General features: G+C 46.0%; 1 protein-coding gene across 1 annotated transcript; it reads right to left on the reverse strand.

The window, feature by feature from the left end:
- Nucleotides 1–292: 292 nt before the first annotated feature.
- LOC132866471 (uncharacterized) lies at nucleotides 293–18,533 on the reverse strand. The gene is made up of 3 exons (XM_060899261.1): nucleotides 18,155–18,533; nucleotides 2,694–2,749; nucleotides 293–1,440 (listed from the first exon to the last, which is right to left on the reverse strand). Exons 1-3 carry the CDS (start codon nucleotides 18,285–18,287, stop codon nucleotides 886–888), a joined length of 744 nt encoding a protein of 247 aa, XP_060755244.1. The 5' UTR covers nucleotides 18,288–18,533; the 3' UTR covers nucleotides 293–885.
- Nucleotides 18,534–18,872: the final 339 nt, after the last annotated feature.

The following is an 18,872-nucleotide window of genomic DNA, read 5'->3' on the forward strand; positions in this document are numbered from 1 at the left end:
ATTTGTGTTTTTTTGGTTTTGTTTTTGTTGTTGTTGTTTGTATGTTTGTATTTCAGTTGTGTAAAATACCCTGATGATGTTCAAAGTACTTTTTATTCAAAAGCTAACTCTAAAAATAAATGTCATGATAAAAGAAAAAAAAAAAATATATATATATATATATATATATATATATATATATATATATATATATATATTTTTTTTTTTTTTTTTTTTACCAAAACACAAATGATAAGGTTTCAAATAAAAAAATGATTTTATGTACAGCATCCTTACTTGCAGACTTGGCATCAGATGCTGGTAGATTTATCAGAAATGATATCCAGTTGAAGAAACAGACAGTTAAAGTAACAAAATTTCATTCAGAAACAGAAAAAAAAAAAAACAGTAAATGAGTATTCCACAGGCCAGACAAATATCTCATCTCATTCTCATTATCTCTAGCCGCTTTATCCTGTTCTACAGGGTCGCAGGCAAGCTGGAGCCTATCCCAGCTGACTATGGGCGAAAGACAGGGTACACCCTGGACAAGTCGCCAGGTCATCACAGGGCTGACACATAGACACAGACAACCATTCACACTCACATTCACACCTACGGTCAATTTAGAGTCACTAGTTAACCTAACCTGCATGTCTTTGGACTGTGGGGGAAACCGGAGCACCCAGAGAAAACCCACGTGGACACAGGGAGAACATGAAAACTCTGCACAGAAAGGCCCTTGACGGCCACGGGGCTCAAACCCGGACCTTCTTGCTGTGAGGCGACAGCACTAACCACTACACCACCATGCCGCCCCAGACAAATATCTGTTGGGGAAAATATAAACATTATGACAGTTTTCTTTGGATCAAGTTCCTTTCACTTGGATGGTGAACAGTCGTATCAGAACATAACCTGGTAGGCTGAGTCTGATTGCTTACGAGTGAAGGTCAGATCCTGGTAGACTGAGTCTGATTGCTTACGAGTGAAGGTCAGATCCTGGTAGACTGAGTCTGATTGCTTACGAGTGAAGGTCAGATCCTGGTAGACTGAGTCTGATTGCTTACGAGTGAAGGTCAGATCCTGGTAGACTGAGTCTGATTGCTTATGAGTGAAGGTCAGATCCTGGTCGACTGAGTCTGATTGCTTATGAGTGAAGGTCAGATCCTGGTCGACTGAGTCTGATTGCTTACGAGTGAAGGTCAGATCCTGGTAGACTGAGTCTGATTGCTTATGAGTGAAGGTCAGATCCTGGTCAACTGAGTCTGATTGCTTATGAGTGAAGGTCAGATCCTGGTCGACTGAGTCTGATTGCTTATGAGTGAAGGTCAGATCTTGGTCGACTGAGTCTGATTGCCTGGTAGTTGGATCGAGCCTCTGATAGACAGATTCAGGTTTGGCATTTTCTCTTGCTTGGAGAGGAAGTACATTTTGGTCATTTTCATGATCTCCATTTGTCTGAAAAGGAAAATCAAATCATTACACTGTTTGTAAGCAGGGCCGGAGTGGGCCCTGTTTTCAGTCCGGGAGTTTAATTCACATTCAGGCCACTTTGAAATGGAGGAGGAATTTGAGTACATTAAAAAAGATAAAACAAATAACTGTTCTTTCACAATGCTTTTTATTTGGTTTAAATTCAGGTAAACTTCACTTCACTTCACTTTAACAATATAGGTTCTCGCGTGCATTTGAACCAATGCTTGTGCATTACATGCCACATACGCCTCGAAAATAATGGCAAATCAACAATGCTGGGTACTCAGCAACCAGCAGATAAAGCGTGAGGGCGCATTAGGCAACTCAAAAATGGTTAAATGAAATGTAGGCTAAAGCAAGTGTTCGATTCTGTTTAGAATATTGGCATACGCATACACCTCTTCTAAGTTATATATTTAACAACAATTATTTAACATCAAATATGACTTCTAGGCCTATGTGTTCATAACCACAATGTGCGCACGCCTGTGGAAATGCACAGTGTGACAGCGAGATGAAATAGGCTGGATGAGGAAATAACGCGCAACAGCACATTTGGGACCTGTTCATCTAAAATTGTTAATAACTGGGATGTAAAGCAATGTCCGGTTCTTCTTAGAATTAAGACATACACCACATCTATACCGTGTAAATTGCGAGATTTCACATGACATCAAAAAGCTGAATTGACATTGCAAACTATCGACACATTATAGGCCTAGCATAGACTGATAAAATTGACAAACAGGGTTATCATACTCCATATCTTTCGTAACCTACCAGCTGGTCTTGAGAACATATCTGTCAATTTGGCACATTTTGCTGCCACCTCCTTCCTTTTTTTAAGCTTCGCCCTTTCGGTTCCACCTGGCCTCTTTCTGCCCTCCATCAATGACGCGCGCTGTTTCGCGCCAATGTTGTTTAAGTGCCCCGCAATACAGAGGAGGAGTCTTGGACCAAACCAACTGCAATAGAGGGGAGGGGAGAATTTCCTTATTTGGTAGCGCCTATTTAATCTGCTGCGATGCTGTCGGCGTCTGGGCTGCCATGTGAAAATGCAGAGTGCAGTTGAATTGATGATTAATGCAAGAATAAGATCAGTGACCAAAATTAGTGAAAATTATTTTCCCCATGCTCCAAGCAGGCCACCATTGATGGTTTGGGCCGGGGATGGTCCCGGCTAAATAGGGCCACCCCGGCATTGTTTGTAAGTAAAGTGTTTGTGAAAGTAATACCTGAATCAGATCATTGGCCTGTACCTCTCTGGGAGATTGTGTCACTGTTTCAGAGCCTGAAGAGAGATGAGAAGGTCATCAATGTTTGATTTAATGTAAAGTAAATATACAATGCAAATGGAGTTTTGGGACAGTGATGAGTTTCATATGTTTGATTGCGTACTTCAGCATATTGGGTTTGAAATGAAGCCCTGACATTATCAGAAAGACCATCAGCTTTAATTTACAGGTGTGTACAGCTGTACTGGGTGAACCTTTAAATGTTGAAATTACAGTAATACTTCTTCATTTGATGGAAGTCAGTTCTGTGCCCAGTGTGTGTGTGTCATTGTTTCATTAGTTTATAAAAGGTATAATCTGTATTAGGGCAGTGGGCATGTGCTGTCCTTGACTGCCATGCAATGGAGTAGTAAGGTGTCTCCTTCCCTCTGCGAGTTTGGGCTGGTGCCTTGAGCAAGCACGAGCAACCCCTCATTCCCCTGGTCAAGGTTATGACCAAAGACTGGACTCAGCAGACTGCGTGGAGGAGACCACCACCTGGTGGTTCAATGGGCGGGAAGACAGACCCAGCAAAGCATCTGTGGAGAGTGATCAGGGAACAGTATAACACATACAACACTGTTGGCCATCCACTGCATCCTGACCTTGCAGATTCTGTCTTGCCCCTGGACCCAGTTAGGTTGGGATGAGAGAGTGAGGCTGACAGTTGCGCAAATCTCCCTCACTCGAATCTAATTGACACGCAAGTCATGACTTCAAATTCAAACTCAGGTCCTGTGGCGATGAGCAAGTGGTGAAGCAGCGGGTGTGGACACACTGGAAGCTGTAGTCAGGAAAGTGCAGGTGTTCACAGGTGGCCCAGGGCATAGGGTCTCTCTCTGCTGGAACAAAGCTCACCTCCATGGCAGAACGGGCTAGAAAAGAGCCCCAAAACATAGCCTGCTTCACCTCACCCTGGCCAGCACACCGTGGCTGGTGGGGATCCCACTCAGCAGTCAAAATACAAGAAGTCAGAAAATTGATAAGCTGGTGAAGGTACTCATCATTAGCATGTGGAACATGTGGACTCTACTGGATAACATCAAAGCAGACAGGCTGGAGAGAAGAACTGCACTAGTCACCAGGGAGCTAGCTTGCTACAATGTAGAAATAGTGGCCCTCAGGGAAACATGTCTAGCGGACAAGGGCCAGCTCATGGAACGTGGTGGTGGTTCTATCACCACCCCCACTACAGCATCTACCCATGCATGCCCAACATGTGGATGTACCTTCAAAGCCTGGACTGGCCTCTCACTCATTTCTGGACCCACAACCACCACCCACCAATTTGAAGTCATTGTCATCTTCAACCCCAAAGGATGAACATCATCATCAGTTTATATAAAAGCAATGGAGGCTGTTATTTGTAAATGTTTGAGCAGAGCTAAGCCCAGCCCATGGTTCTCAAAATATAGTAAAAGGTTTTATTTTTGGCATCCAGATTAGATTATTTGCTGTTAACAATTCTCTCTTTTAAAGCAGAAGATTGTGGATGATTGTGGAACGGCATGAACAGCACCACACTTTAGTAGACTGTTGATCTGACAATGTCAATGTGCAGTGGGCCTCCTTTCGTGGGCACGGGTGTGGCTGAAGAGACCAATTCTGGAAGCACACACTCGTGGGCAGTAAGGGCATTGGAACGTGGCTGCTGCAGGAAGGAAGGATGTTGAGGCCTTTCTTCTTTCTCTTGCTTGGGTGATGTGGTCATGGCGACTGCTTTCAAAGTTGTCCTGGGCCTGCCGGATTTGACTACGCCATGCTGGTCTGTCTAGTGCACAAGCCTCAAGGTCTTTTGCAGGAATGCCGACATGTTTCAGGCTGTCTTTGATGCAGTCTTTGTACCGTTTTCTTGGTCGGCCCCTGGGTCTGTGGCCCTGCCTCAGCTCTCCATAGAGTAGGTGGCGAGGCAGTCTGTAAGGCTCCATGCGGATGACGTGACCAGTCCAGCGGAGTTGAGCCTTCAAGACCATAGCTTCTATGCTAACTAGGTCTGCTGTGTCCAGGACTTCGAGGTTCATCACTCAGTCTTGCCACTTGATGCCCATGATCGACTGTAGGGATCTCATGTGAAAATGTTCAAGCTGTTTGATTTGTTTCCTGTACAGCGTCCAGGTCTCACAGCCGTAGAGGAGACTTGTGAGCACAACAGCTTTGTACACTTTGATTTTTGTCTCGAGCCTGATGCTTTTGTGACTCATCACATGAGATCGAAGGTGACCAAGAGCCTGACTGGCTTTGCTGATCCTGGCAGAGATTTCCTTGTCGAGGGAGCCATCGCTGGATATGATGCTCCCGAGGTATTTGAAGTTTTCAACGTTCTTCAGTGCAGTGCCTCCAATAGAGATGGTGGGGGGAGGGTGCACAGCAGGGCCTGGGGATGGTTGGAAAAGGACTTCTGTTTTTCCTAGGCTGATTGTCAGGCCGAAGAGTTGGGAGGCTTCCGCAAATTTGCTGACGATGAACTGGAGGTCCGCTTCTGTGTGTGCCATCAGTGCACAGTCATTGGCAAACAATGCATCTGTCATAAGTCTCACCATTGTTCGGGTCTTAGCGTTCAGCTGGTGCAGGTCAAACAGAGAGCCGTCTAAACTGTACTTGATGTAGATGCCTCTGTCAAGATCTCTGAGGGCATGGTTCAGCACGCATGTGAAGAACAGGTTAAACAGGACCGGGGTCAGGACACAGCCCTGTTTGACACCATTTGAAATCTCAAAGGGAGCAGAAGTGTCACCCCCAGCAAATACAGTGCCAACCATGTCGTTGTGGAAGAGGCGGATAATGGTAGTGAATTTCCTCGGGCAGCCAAGCTTGGCGAGGATGACCCACAGCGCTTCTCTGTTCACCATATCAAACACCTTCGTAAGGTCTATGAAGACTGCATAAAGGTCCATCCGCTGCTCGATGCACTTTTCCTGGACGTGTCTCACCGAGAAGATCATGTCGATGGTGCTGCGGCCTCGTCTGAAGCCACACTGGGACTCTGGCAGTGATAGTTCTGAGACGGCGCTGACAAGGCGGTTCAGGATGACCCTGGCGAGTATCGTCCCAGCGATAGAGAGGAGGGAGATGCCACGGTAATTGCCACAGTCAGATTTGCTGCCCTTGTTCTTGAATAGAGAGACAACAATGGCATCTCAAAAGTCCTGTGGCATGGATTCTTCTTCCCAAATGCTGCAAAGTATCTTGTGGAGTGTGTCCAGGGCCAATGGGCCGGCTGCCTTGTATATCTCGACTGGGATGCCGTCCATGCCTGGCGCCTTACCCGAGTTCATCTGCTTCACTGCGGCGGTGACTTCTTCGAGGGTGGGTGGCAGGTCAAGTTCCTCAAGCGCTGGCTTCTCTGGGATTATGTTCAAAGCTGTAGGGTCAACTGTGGACGGTCTGTTGAGGAGGGTGGAGAAATGTTCCCTCCAGCGTTGTGTGAGGCTGTCCTTATCTTTCAGCAGGGTCTGACCATCTGCCGACAGTAGTGGGGTTGTGCTGGGTCTCTGTGGTCCATACACAGCCTTGAGCTCACTGTAAAACTCCTTGGAGTAATTCAGGTCGGCGTAGAGTTGAACCTTTTCAGCTTTTCTGTCCCACCAGCTGTCTTGCATTGCACGCAGTTCTCTCTGGGCTTTGCTTTGAAGATGCTTGAAGCTTTCTTTCTTGGAGATGGAAGATGGGTCATTCTGCCAGATGATGTAGGCATTGTGCTTCTCCTCTAAGAGTTTGTTGATTTCAGCATTGTTCTCATCAAACCAGTCCTGATGGACACACCTCTGCAGGCCTAGAGTGGCTTTGGCTGACTCTGTCACCGTGTGCTTGAACTGGTTCCATTGTTCTGTTGGGTCGCCAGTCAATGGTCCTTGAGCAGTCAGAGCATCGTCTAGGTGGGATTGAAATTTCTCTCTTGTGGAAGGGTTCAATAGCTTTGTGAGGTTGAATTTTGGGTGAGCAGTTTTGGGCTTCTTGCGATGAACCGTGGCTATGTGAAGGTTGAGGATCACCCTCACCAGCCTATGGTCAGTCCAACACTCCGCTCCTCGCATGGCTCTTGTGATCATCACGTCCCATGTATCCTGCCACCGGACAATGACATAGTCTATGAGATGCCATTGTTTGGACCTTGGATGCATCCATGTGGTCTTATACTTGTTGGCCAGTCTAAAGAGGGTGTTGGTGATGGTGAGACCATTCTCAGCACACATAGTCAGAAGCAGCAGCCCGTTGCTGTTCATCTTGCTGTTCATCTTGCCGACTCCCTGGGGGCCTAAAACTCCTTCCCAGCTCTGGTGATCTGTCCCAACTCTTGCATTGAAGTCCCCTAGGACTACAACCCTGATTCCAAAAAAGTTGGGACAAAGTACAAATTGTAAATAAAAACGGAATGCAATAATTTACAAATCTCAAAAACTGATATTGTATTCACAATAGAACATAGACAACATATCAAATGTCGAAAGTGAGACATTTTGAAATTTCATGCCAAATATTGGCTCATTTGAAATTTCATGATAGCAACACATCTCAAAAAAGTTGGGACAGGGGCAATAAGAGGCTGGAAAAGTTAAAGGTACAAAAAAGGAACAGCTGGAGGACCAAATTGCAACTCATTAGGTCAATTGGCAATAGGTCATTAACATGACTGGGTATAAAAAGAGCATCTTGGAGTGGCTGTGAGGGAATTTTTAATGGATGAACATTATTATTCTCTGTGTTTCTGTGTGTTGAGCTCAAGTGGCCTAGACTGAGAAAGATGTTTTTTTCCTATGTTGTAATCGCTTTTCTGTGGCCTTGGTGGTAATGAGCAGGGTGCTTGAGTTCATCCTAGCTTGCATCTTCTCATGATGTAACCACCATTCCTGGCCTTGGTGGTGATAAGCAGGGTGCCTGAGTTCTCATAACTACGCATCTGCCCGCACGCCAGGTGCACGCTCTAACAAAGCTTCATAGAAAATCTTGAGCCAATCACGTGAAGACACAAGCAGTGAGCGAATGCTTTCAGAGTATAATAGATAACATTCCTAAAACACAACTCAGAGTGCGCGTCCTCTCGGCATCATCAGAAGTGGTGTCTTCTTCTATTCTTCTCTTTCCTTTCCTATTTTATATATCTTTTATATGATCTACTATAATAAATGACTGAAAAGACAACTGTTAAGCGTTCTGAAGTGTTTATTAGAAATTTCCATTACAATTTGTCGTCCCTGGGTGGGCCCTATGCATCTGATCCTCGGACGACGGAACACTCCCAAGGCTACGGTGCAGAGCTGAGAACTCAGACGAGAGACCAGGCCATCAGGGCTCACCGAACCAGTAAGTGATAACTTTGCATTCTTGTGTAAAGAAATTAGTGGAAACAGTATTTAAAGAATGATACAAGAAATGGACAGAGATTTGTCCTAGTATTTAAAAATGATATAAGAGACGGACAGAAGTTTGTCCGAGCCCAGGAGGACTGCTAAGCTGTGGTATCATCAATATGTTTGCAGAAAACGGATAAAACACAATTTTGAGACAATAAACTGCGAGTAGTTTATTGGGTTGTGTAAGAGAATTATCCGCCCAAGTGACGACTGGGTAACGGCTCACCTACTTGAGCGAAGGAAGTACGGGTGCGTGTCTCGATGGACTCACGTTCAGCAATTCGTAACTGGGAAAGAATTTAATCTTGCTCCCTTTGTTCTGTGTGAACAACTGGCCCATCGGAGGCACGGGATAGAGAGGTTCGATCACGAAGTCGCAAAGACACACCGGTGTGCACGCAAAATATTGATGAATTAACAGAGTACTGTCCTCCTCCAAATTCTGAAACAGAGAAACAGCTTTTGTACACATGCGCGAGTTGTCTTTGAGGTTGTTGTGTTAAATGATACCTACTGTACTTTGGTTTAAGGCAAATGTCAGATAAATTGTTTACTAATAAGAACACACCTAAAAGATTATTGTGTCGCATTTTTAGACATAGTCCAACCTGTTCTTTTTGTGATCCTGATTAAAAAACTCAGCCATTGTTGTCATAACCTATTGATATAACAGTGTACAATGAGGAACAGAAACAGTAAGTTAGGGAAAGAAAAGAAAAAGCAAGTAAGCCTGAAGCTACATGTGCTATAGTAAGAAGTGGGTGTTCCTATGACAGCCCAAACATCCAGTTTATGAAAACCTCGTATGGCGAGGATTGCTTGGCACAGTTTGACATATGGGTAAAGGACTTAGGATTCCCTGAGAAGGGCAGTTTTTTTTTAGTCCCAGGCAGATAGGACAGTTAGAAGAAAAGTTGAAACAGAAGGAAAAAGAAGAGTCTGCAGATAATGTTCAGTTCTTAGGGGACTGGAGGGCATTTTCTGCATGGAAAGAAGAAACACTTAAGAGAGAGTACAAAAGAGAGAAACAACAGGCAGGGCTCTCACCCTCTTCTTAGTGTTTGAAATTTCAGATGGACCCTGACCTGGAGTCTGCCCCACCACCCCGACACACACTGCCTCCTCAGCAAGGCGGAGCATCATTCCCACAAGCGCCTCACCCACAGAGAAGGGGAGAAGTTGAGACGAAGGAAAAAACCTGAGCCTCTGGAATCTCTCCCAGCCTACCAGCTGCCTCCAGCATCAGCACCTCTCAGCGCTTCTCCATCACACACGAGATCCGGTCTTACATATGGTGATGGAAAAGACACCCTCCTGGACCTGACCACATGCTCACCAGTGGGTCTACAAGGCCATAATCTAAAGTCTGAAGTCCTTCATCTTCCAATGATGGAAGTGGCTGGAGCTGACGGCGTGCTTTTAGTCCACAGACCCTGGACGACAGCGGACATGAAGGAAAGCATGGCTTCTCTTCCCAATGTGAGAGAGGTAGGAGGAAAGACATTTGGTAATGAGCTGTTGATATTTTGCAGAGAATTCCGACCGACCACCCATGAACTTCGCCGCCTACTCATGATCAAGATGGGTAAAGGATTGGAGCAAAGTTTCCAAAGATTGGCTGGAAGCTGACCAGCGAATGACTACACCAGACTGGAGCGCGGTTGGCAATAGTGAGTATAGAGATACCATCACTGCTCTCTGTGCTCGTCTGGATAGTGCTTTTCCTTTGAACATAGACATGACTAAGATCAGTATGTGTAAGCAAGAAGATGGAGAAGGGGTGTCAGCATTTCTCACCCGTCTCACTGCTGTGCATGAGAAACACAGTGGCCTGACCAGACCCGCGACCCTGGCTGGGGTGGAAGGCACTCCTGAGGTCTGGGAAGCGCACCTGCGGAACAGTTTCATGAGCGGTATGGATCCAGCAGTGGCCAAGTTAGTAAAGCAGCTCTATCTCCTGTGGGAAACCACCAGTCTCACCAAGATCGAGCAGTACACTGTGCATGCAGAAAAGCTGCTGAAAGAGAAGGAGAAGACAAAGTAGACACAAAGAGACCAAGATCTACACGCCGCCACTCTCACTCTTTTCCAGACTGTTCAGCCTGGAGAAAAAGGAACAAGAGGAGGAAGAGGTCGAGGTAGGGGCAGAGACAGGACAACCTGGAGTGACTCGTCCTGGATAAAAGGTGCAACCTGCTACAACTGCAATCAAAAGGGACACATTGCTCGAAATTGTCTCCACAGTAACAGGCAGAAGCCCCGTGAGGAGTACAGCAAAGCAGACTGATGGGCGGACTCCGGGAACGGGCCCCACACAGAGAACAGGGGAGGTAACACACACACACACCTGATGATACACATACACATAGACAGGAGCATTCACATAATGTTAAACACATTAGTAGCAGCACCTGCATGCAACAGCAAGATTACACAGAAATGCCTGATACACCAGTCCAAATAAATACACCTGAAGTTGCATTAAGTTTGTTAAAATACACAACTACTCCCTTTTCTAAACTCCCTTGTATGCCCCTCACTGTGTGTGGGCATGTGTTAGCCTTTTTAGTAGATTCTGGAGCAGCACACTCAGTGATACAACATGGGGTACTTCCAGTAGACCCACCGCTCAGCTCAAATTCTATTCAGACGATGGGCATCTCAGGACGACCTGTAACCGAAACTTTCTCAGTCAACCTCCCGTGTAAAAGCAAGGGAGGAATAGTTACGTCCCACTCATTCCTCATCTCACATACATGTCCAGTAAATTTGTTAGCACATGATTTAATGTGCAAATTAGAAGTAAATCTCACATCCACTCCAGATGGACTAACTATTGAAGTAAGTGAAATGTGCGGTATGCAGTATGGGTTTGGAAGCCCCCTGTATGTGTATGTCTGGCAGCTCTGCTCAGATCAGTTCACACAAACTCCAAAACACCTTGTACAGCTCGCATACTTGAACACCTCATCAGTTGACACAGATTATATGAAAGAGGAAGATTTGCATTGTACAGCACATGTTCACCAAGGTCAAGATGTAGAGTTTGAAGAGACTTGGTTTGCAGACCCCCATGCACGTGAAAGATTGACCCTCAAACTATGTATTGGTCTAAACATTATTGCGCTGTGCAGGTCCATTTTACTCGTTGTCCAAACAGCTGCATCAATGCTCATCGCAGTGTTCTCAAACATGTTATAAGCAGCCTCAGAACAGACGACTTTGAGGTTGACTGCTGCCAACATGATTTCTTAGACATCATTAATTCTATTCCCCATGTCTCATTAGCAAGGCCACGAGCCACCTATTGGAAAGACGTGGGGAAGTGGGTCAAGAAGTGCACAGTCGATGGCAATGAATGGTCCCAAACAGAGGACCCTAGTGTGTTGTTTTGTCAAAGGCTTGGGGTCTACAAACAAAGTCATGCTATGTTTGTGTATGTTAAGCGCAGCGTAATATTAGCCTGGGGGTCCTGGGGACCCCGGCCATAGTGGCCTGTTTGTCTCTGTTTCCACAGGCATAACTCCAGCAGAGGTGCACCCCACATTGGCGGGAGTTCCAAATTCCATTTGGGCGAAGGGTAAACATGATGTAGGCCTAATAAAGAATGCTGAACCAGTGGTGATCACCCCCAAATCGGATTTCAGTCCTAAACAGACCCAGTACCCACTCAAACCAGAAGCAATCACAGGTATAAGACCAGTCTTTGATTCGTTGCTGAAGGCAGATGTAATTGTCCCTTGCCAGGACTCTCCAGTGCGCACTCCTATTTTTCCAGTTAAGAAGGCAAGAAAACCGTCCCAGCCCGATGAGTGGAGGTTTGTCCAAGATCTGCAAGCAGTCAATGCTGCGGCTGTCCCGCACACGCCTGACGTCCCTAAAGAGTGCTCTGCAGACCACACCCACTCTGGGACTGCCTGACCCCAATAAACCATTTGTTCAAACTGTAGATGAAAAGAAGGGTTTTATGACCTCTGTTCTTTTGCAGAAACACGGGGATAGATTGAGACCTGTAGCTTACTTCTCCAGCAGGCTGGATCCAGTGGCGGCTGGACTTCCTGTTTGCCTGCGTGCAGTTGCTGCAGCTGAAAAGGCGGTAACTGCCTCCAGAAATATTGTGGGGTATTCTAACCTCACCCTTTTGGTCCCACATGCTGTCTCCCTGCTTCTGTTGGAGAAAAAGATGTCACATTTGTCAGCACAGAGATGGTTGAAGTATAACACAGTCATACTTGATATGCCTAACATCATTGTGAAACGTTGTACTGTTCTGAATCCTGCCTCTCTTCTCCCTACAGAGGACGATGGAGAGCCACATGACTGTGTTGCTCTCACTAACGATTTTTGTTCCCCCAGGGCAGACTTAAAGAGCGACCCTTTGGAAAATCCAGACATGATCCTCTATGTGGATGGTTCCGCCTCCAGAGACCCAGAGACGGGAAAGAACAAAGTAGGTTTTGCCATAGTCTCAGATCACGAGGTCCTCAAGGCGTTGTGTCTGCCCTCAAACCTGTCAGCACAGGCCGCAGAGCTCTGTGCCCTTATTGAGGCATGCAAATTGGCGGCAGGGCAATCCGTCAATATTTTTACGGACAGTAGGTATGCATTTGGCGTTGTGCACGATTTTGGCACCATTTGGAAACATAGAAATTTTCTCACTAGCACAGGATCTCCCATTGCACATCATAAACTGGTCTCTGAGTTGTTGGATGCTGTTCTACTCCCTAGAGCTATTGCTGTGTGTAAGTGTGCTGCCCATACTACCAATACTGATCTTGTGTCTCAAGAGAATGCCAGGGCGGACGCGGCAGCTAAGTGTGCAGCCTCGGCTTCCAGTTCACCCTCTAACCTTGCCTTTCCTCAGGTTTCTACCCCTTGTTTACAGCTAGCGGACCTTCAGAGCACTGCCACCCAGGACGACAGACGAGTCTGGAAACAGGCAGGCTGTATCCTTGCAAACTCGGTCTGGGTTTGTCCCTCGGGCCGTCCCTGTCTACCAAAATACATGTTCCCTTTCTATGCAAAGTTGGCACATGGGCTCACCCATGTGTCAAAAGGGGGGATGGTAGCAGAAGTAACAAAGAGATGGTTCACAGAGGGGTTTTCAAATTATGCTGCGAAATTTTGCAAGCAATGCTTGATATGTGCACAACATAATGCAGGTCAAGGTATCAGACTAACTCAAGCAGCACACCCAATACCAGACAAACCATTTGATCACCTCCAAATGGACTTCATTGAACTGACACTTAGAGAGGGAAAATGGGTCACTTAAAAATAAACTAAGCAAAGCTTGTGCAGAAACAGGGCTAGGATGGACAAAGGTCCTCCCTGTAGCACTCACACAAATGAGGATGCAAACTAGGCCTAAACATGGGTTAAGCCCATTCGAAATTCTGTTTGGACGAGTACCCAACACGGGGATAGGGCTAGCTCAAGGAACACTGCCGGACACCACACTGTGTGATGATGCAATGTTGAATTACTGTGCAACGTTGTCCTCTGCTTTGAAATCTATCCACAAACAGGTAAAAGAAGCACTTCCCAAACCCACTGAGGGACCTCTGCACGATCTACAACCAGGGGATTGGATCGTGGTAAAGGACTTCCAACAAACCAAGTGGAACAAGCCACAGTGGAATAGCCCATTCCAGGTCCTGCTCACGACCCCAACGGCAGTGAAAGTCACAGGCAGAATGACGTGGATCCACGCTAGCCGCTGCAGGAGGGTTCCTGAACCGGCTGAGCAGGAGGAAAAGGAAGGCCTAAGTGACCAGACGCTGACTAAAGCTCGTGAGGAAGAAAGGCATCACTGCATGGAACAGTGCGAGTATCACATCAATCACGCACGCACCCTCAATAGGGAAGAGTATTTCAGTGTCTAGCTGATAGATAAGTCTTAGGGTTTTGAGTTTCCTCCAAGTCCCGGTGAGGTGGGACGAGGGCTGATAGGGCGTGCCCGCCCTCTGAGCACCAATACACGTCAAGAAGGGCAAGGGTTAACTCGGTAACATCACTGAGGCACTGAACAAGATGCGCAAGGTTGCTGAACAATTATGAGCAGACGAACATGGAGGAGACAAAGACAGCTGGTGGCATTGGTTCAGTGGATGGAAGACTCTGATTCTTTCCACCATACCGGTCCTGGTCTTAGTGATTGTGATGCTTTGTTTGCTCCCTGTTCTCGGTCAATGTTGTATGTCTGTGTTTCAGAGGCAGCTGACAAATATTGGTTACCAGATGGTGAAAACAGACTCAGACGACTTACCTGACTGGCCTCCAAACCCACACGAAGACTATAACCCACCATTCCATGACATCAGCACAGTTGACATGAAATTAGTCCTGACTTAAAACACTTTCATTATGATTGTTTCCTGTTCTATTATTCCTGATCTATGTATATGGCTTGCTAGCATTCATTTAAGATGTCTATGTCTTATAAAAACAGCCTTAGCATTATCCCTGTACATTCAATGGCGTGTTAAGTCGAATCTCTCTGAGAACTCTTATCACTGAAACTGTGTATAGTTCTTTTCTTTCCTTTTAGTAATTTATCCTATAGGATAAAAAGGGGGGAATGTGAGGGAATTTTTAATGGATGAACATTATTATTCTCTGTGTTTCTGTGTGTTGAGCTCAAGTGGCCTAGACTGAGAAAGATGTTTTTTCCTATGTTGTAATCGCTTTTCTGTGGCCTTGGTGGTAATGAGCAGGGTGCTTGAGTTCATCCTAGCTTGCATCTTCTCATGATGTAACCACCATTCCTGGCCTTGGTGGTGATAAGCAGGGTGCCTGAGTTCTCATAACTACGCATCCGCCCGCACGCCAGGTGCACGCTCTAACAAAGCTTCATAGAAAATCTTGAGCCAATCACGTGAAGACACAAGCAGTGAGCGAATGCTTTCAGAGTATAATAGATAACATTCCTAAAACACAACTCAGAGTGCGCGTACTCTCGGCATCATCAGAAGTGGTGTCTTCTTCTATTCTTCTCTTTCCTTTCCTATTTTATATATCTTTTATATGATCTACTATAATAAATGACTGAAAAGACAACTGTTAAGCGTTCTGAAGTGTTTATTAGAAATTTCCATTACAGGGCAGTGGCTCTCAGAAGTAAAGATGGGAAGAGGATCACCAAGCCCCCTAATTCTGCGCCGACAAATAGTGGAGCAATACCAGAAAGGAGTTCGACAGTGTAAAATTGCAAAGAGTTTGAACATATCATCTATAGTGCATAAAATCATCAAAAGATTCAGAGAATCTGGAAGAATCTCTGTGTGTAAGGGTCAAGGCCGGAAAACCATACTGGGTGCCCATGATCTTCGGGCCCTTAGATGGCACTGCATCACATACAGGCATGCTTCTGTTTTGGAAATCACAAAATGGGCTCAGGAATATTTCCAGAGAACATTATCTGTGAACACAATTCACCGTGCCATCCGCCGTTGCCAGCTAAAACTCTATAGTTCAAAGAAGAAGCCATATCTAAACATGATCCAGAAGCGCAGACGTCTTCTCTGGGCCAAGGCTCATTTAAAATGGACTGTGGCAAAGTGGAAAACTGTTCTGTGGTCAGACGAATCAAAATTTGAAGTTCTTTGTGGAAATCAGGGACGCCGTGTCATTGGGACTAAAGAGGAGAAGGACGACCCAAGTTGTTATCAGCGATCAGTTCAGAAGCCTGCATCTCTGATGGTATGGGGTTGCATTAGTGCATGTGGCATGGGCAGCTTACACATCTGGAAAGACACCATCAGTGCTGAAAGGTATATCCAGGTTCTAGAGCAACATATGCTCCCATGCAGATGACGTCTCTTTCGGGGAAGACCTTGCATTTTCCAACATGACAATGCCAAACCACATACTGCATCAATTACAGCATCATGACTGCGTAGAAGAAGGGTCCAGGTACTGAACTGGCCAGCCTGCAGTCCAGATCTTTCACCCATAGAAAACATTTGGCGCATCATAAAATGGAAGATACGACAAAAAAGACCTAAGACAGTTGAGCGACTAGAATCCTACATTAGACAAGAATGGGTTAACATTCCTATCCCTGAACTTGAGCAACTTGTCTCCTCAGTCCCCAGACATTTACAGACTGTTGTAAAGAGAAAAGGGGATGTCTCACAGTGGTAAACATGGCCTTGTCCCAACTTTGAGATGTGCTGTTGTCATGAAATTTAAAATCACCTAATTTTTCTCTTTAAATGATACATTTTCTCAGTTTAAACATTTGATATGTCATCTATCTTCTATTCTAAATAAAATATGGAATTTTGAAACTTCCACATCATTGCATTCCATTTTTATTTACAATTTGTACTTTGTCCCAACTTTTTTGGAATCGGGGTTGTACTAGCTTGTCGCTTGCAGGAGTTGACTTCAAGAGGGAGTCCAAGGCTTCGTAGAAATGTTCCTTGTCCTCGTCACTGCATGTGAGCGTGGGGGCATAGGCACTAATGATGGTAATGTGCCTTGAGCGACTGACAGGGAAGTGGATTTTCATCAGCTGTTCATTGATGCCAGTGGGGCGATCAGGGAGTTGGCGTAGCAAGGTGTTGCGGATAGTGAATCCAACTCCATGTTGTCTGTCTTCAGCTTCTGCCTTTCCTTTCCAGAAGAAGGTGTAGCCCCCATCTGGTTCGCAGATTGCTCCTTATTCAGCAAAGCGGGTTTCACTGAGCGCGGTGATGTCGATCCTGTATTGTGCCAATTCTCTAGCTACCAGGGCAGTTCTTCTGTGAGGCCTTGCTGTGTTCTCTCTGTCTAGCATCTGTCTTGGCACGTTCCAAGTGCCAAAGATAATTTTCTTTGTTTTTTCTTTTTGACCGCTAAGAGGGTTAACTGCCAGCTGCGGCATGCTGGCCAGTTAGTGAAATAGGGCAGGCAATGTTTGGGCCCCCTTTTCTAGGCCCCTCCCTTGCTAGGGTGAGCAGTGCTGTCCTAAAAAGGGCTGCTCAGTCACCAGGGATGCTGCCGAACTCCACTGCTGCCCCAGGTACAATGAAGGACGACCATCTGTCCCAGGCTGCCTACGTGCAGGTTTGAGGCTACGACTGCCAGTAGTAACCACTACCTGTCGCTTCACCCCGCTCCCATTGCCGCAGGACTTTCTGAGACAGGAAGGAATTGGGGAAAGGAAGGGGGATCTGCACATAACCTGTGCGTGAGTTGGATTTTGGTGGGGAAGCTGTTGCACAGGAACAACCCCACCCTCTCGGCTGCAGAAGCCAGGGTCCAGTGGCACAAGGGAATGTTACAACTGGGGGCCTCCTTAACTACAGTAGATGACCAGGACTTCTTTGGGTGCCACGTCCATGCTCTAGGTGTTCCACAACGCTTGCTGCCACCGCCTTCACAACCGTTGGATCTACAGGAGATCTCTTCCGTTCATTCCACCGGGAGTCAGTCTCCACATGCAGTGGGGCTGACACCGCCCATTTTCTAATTCACCGAGGGTTTGGAACCCATCGGCTACCCTCACCTGGTTTAGCAAGCCCGCCAAGGCCAGTGCCCAGGGTGTGGCCGCTGTTGCATGCGACAGCTACGTGGAGCCACAAGTGAGAGCTGAGTGTCAGGTGAGGACCAGTAACAGACAAGCTGTCCTGACAAGAACATGGCGATCCCTCCTGCTAAAGGTACTACCTCTTCCTGGACACCCCATACACCCAAGATTTTGGATGATTGTGGAACGGCATGAACAGCACCACACAATCATAAGAAAAATACATTGAATTGTATGATGGCGTGAAGCTCGGGCTGATTTCTTTCTCGCCTGAGCTGGACTAGAAAGAAATCAGCAATCAGCTGGAACTTCACTCCATCGTACAATTCCTTGCAATTTTTCTTCTGATTGTATATAGTTTCATGCAGTTTCATGCAGTGACTCCAGTATCACCTCCAGGCTTCACTATGTATAAAATTGCTAACCAAAGATCCACAGGTGAATAACTGGTGTCTTTAACACTGGGTACAAGGACATGTCAATGACAGTAAAGCAGCCCATCATGAGATTAAAACATCATAAATTAACCAGAGACAGACATTGAAAGTGGGTTTTACCTTGATGCTTTCTTTTGCAGTAGATTGCTATAATCACACCAACAGCGAACAACACTGCGCCTGTACTGATCATCACGTACTTCGCTATACCTGGATTCTCCATACAGGACATAAATGTGTGATACAGAAACATCAATGTTTAAACCACATAAAAGTGATAATGGTCATGTCACAGGAAACATGTGGAGTGTGTAGTGGAGGAGTGCAGAAGAAGAAGGGACATGTGGGACTGGACAACCTGCCACTCGAGTTATACAAATTTCTATAAATTTTACCATAAAGAATGTTTCTATATTATGAATAAGCCATTAATAATGAGAGAAGTATGAGAGCAACTTGAACCCTGTGGTTAGAGAAGTATGAAGTGCTTTGTGAAATCTGTCCATCTTTATGCAGATGATATTCTGCTCTTTCTCTCTGATATAGAAAGTTCAGTCTCTCATGTACTATCCTTGTTTGAGGAATTCAAGGAATTAGCTGGCTATAAAATAAATTGGTCAAAGTCAGTTCTACTCCCTATCAATTTTGAAGCCAAAAATATTCCACTTCCCCCTGGTATTCCCTTTAATTCTACCATGCGCTACCTTGGTGCAAGCTCCTCGGTGGCAAGGCACCGGGGGTGGATGAGATCCGCCCTGAGTATCTCAAGTCTCTGGATGTTGTGGGGCTGTCTTGGTTGACACGCCTCTGCAACATCGCGTGGCGGTCGGGGACAGTG

Source organism: Neoarius graeffei, chromosome 18 (genome assembly GCF_027579695.1).
Source record: "Neoarius graeffei isolate fNeoGra1 chromosome 18, fNeoGra1.pri, whole genome shotgun sequence".
Taxonomy (NCBI): domain Eukaryota; kingdom Metazoa; phylum Chordata; class Actinopteri; order Siluriformes; family Ariidae; genus Neoarius; species Neoarius graeffei.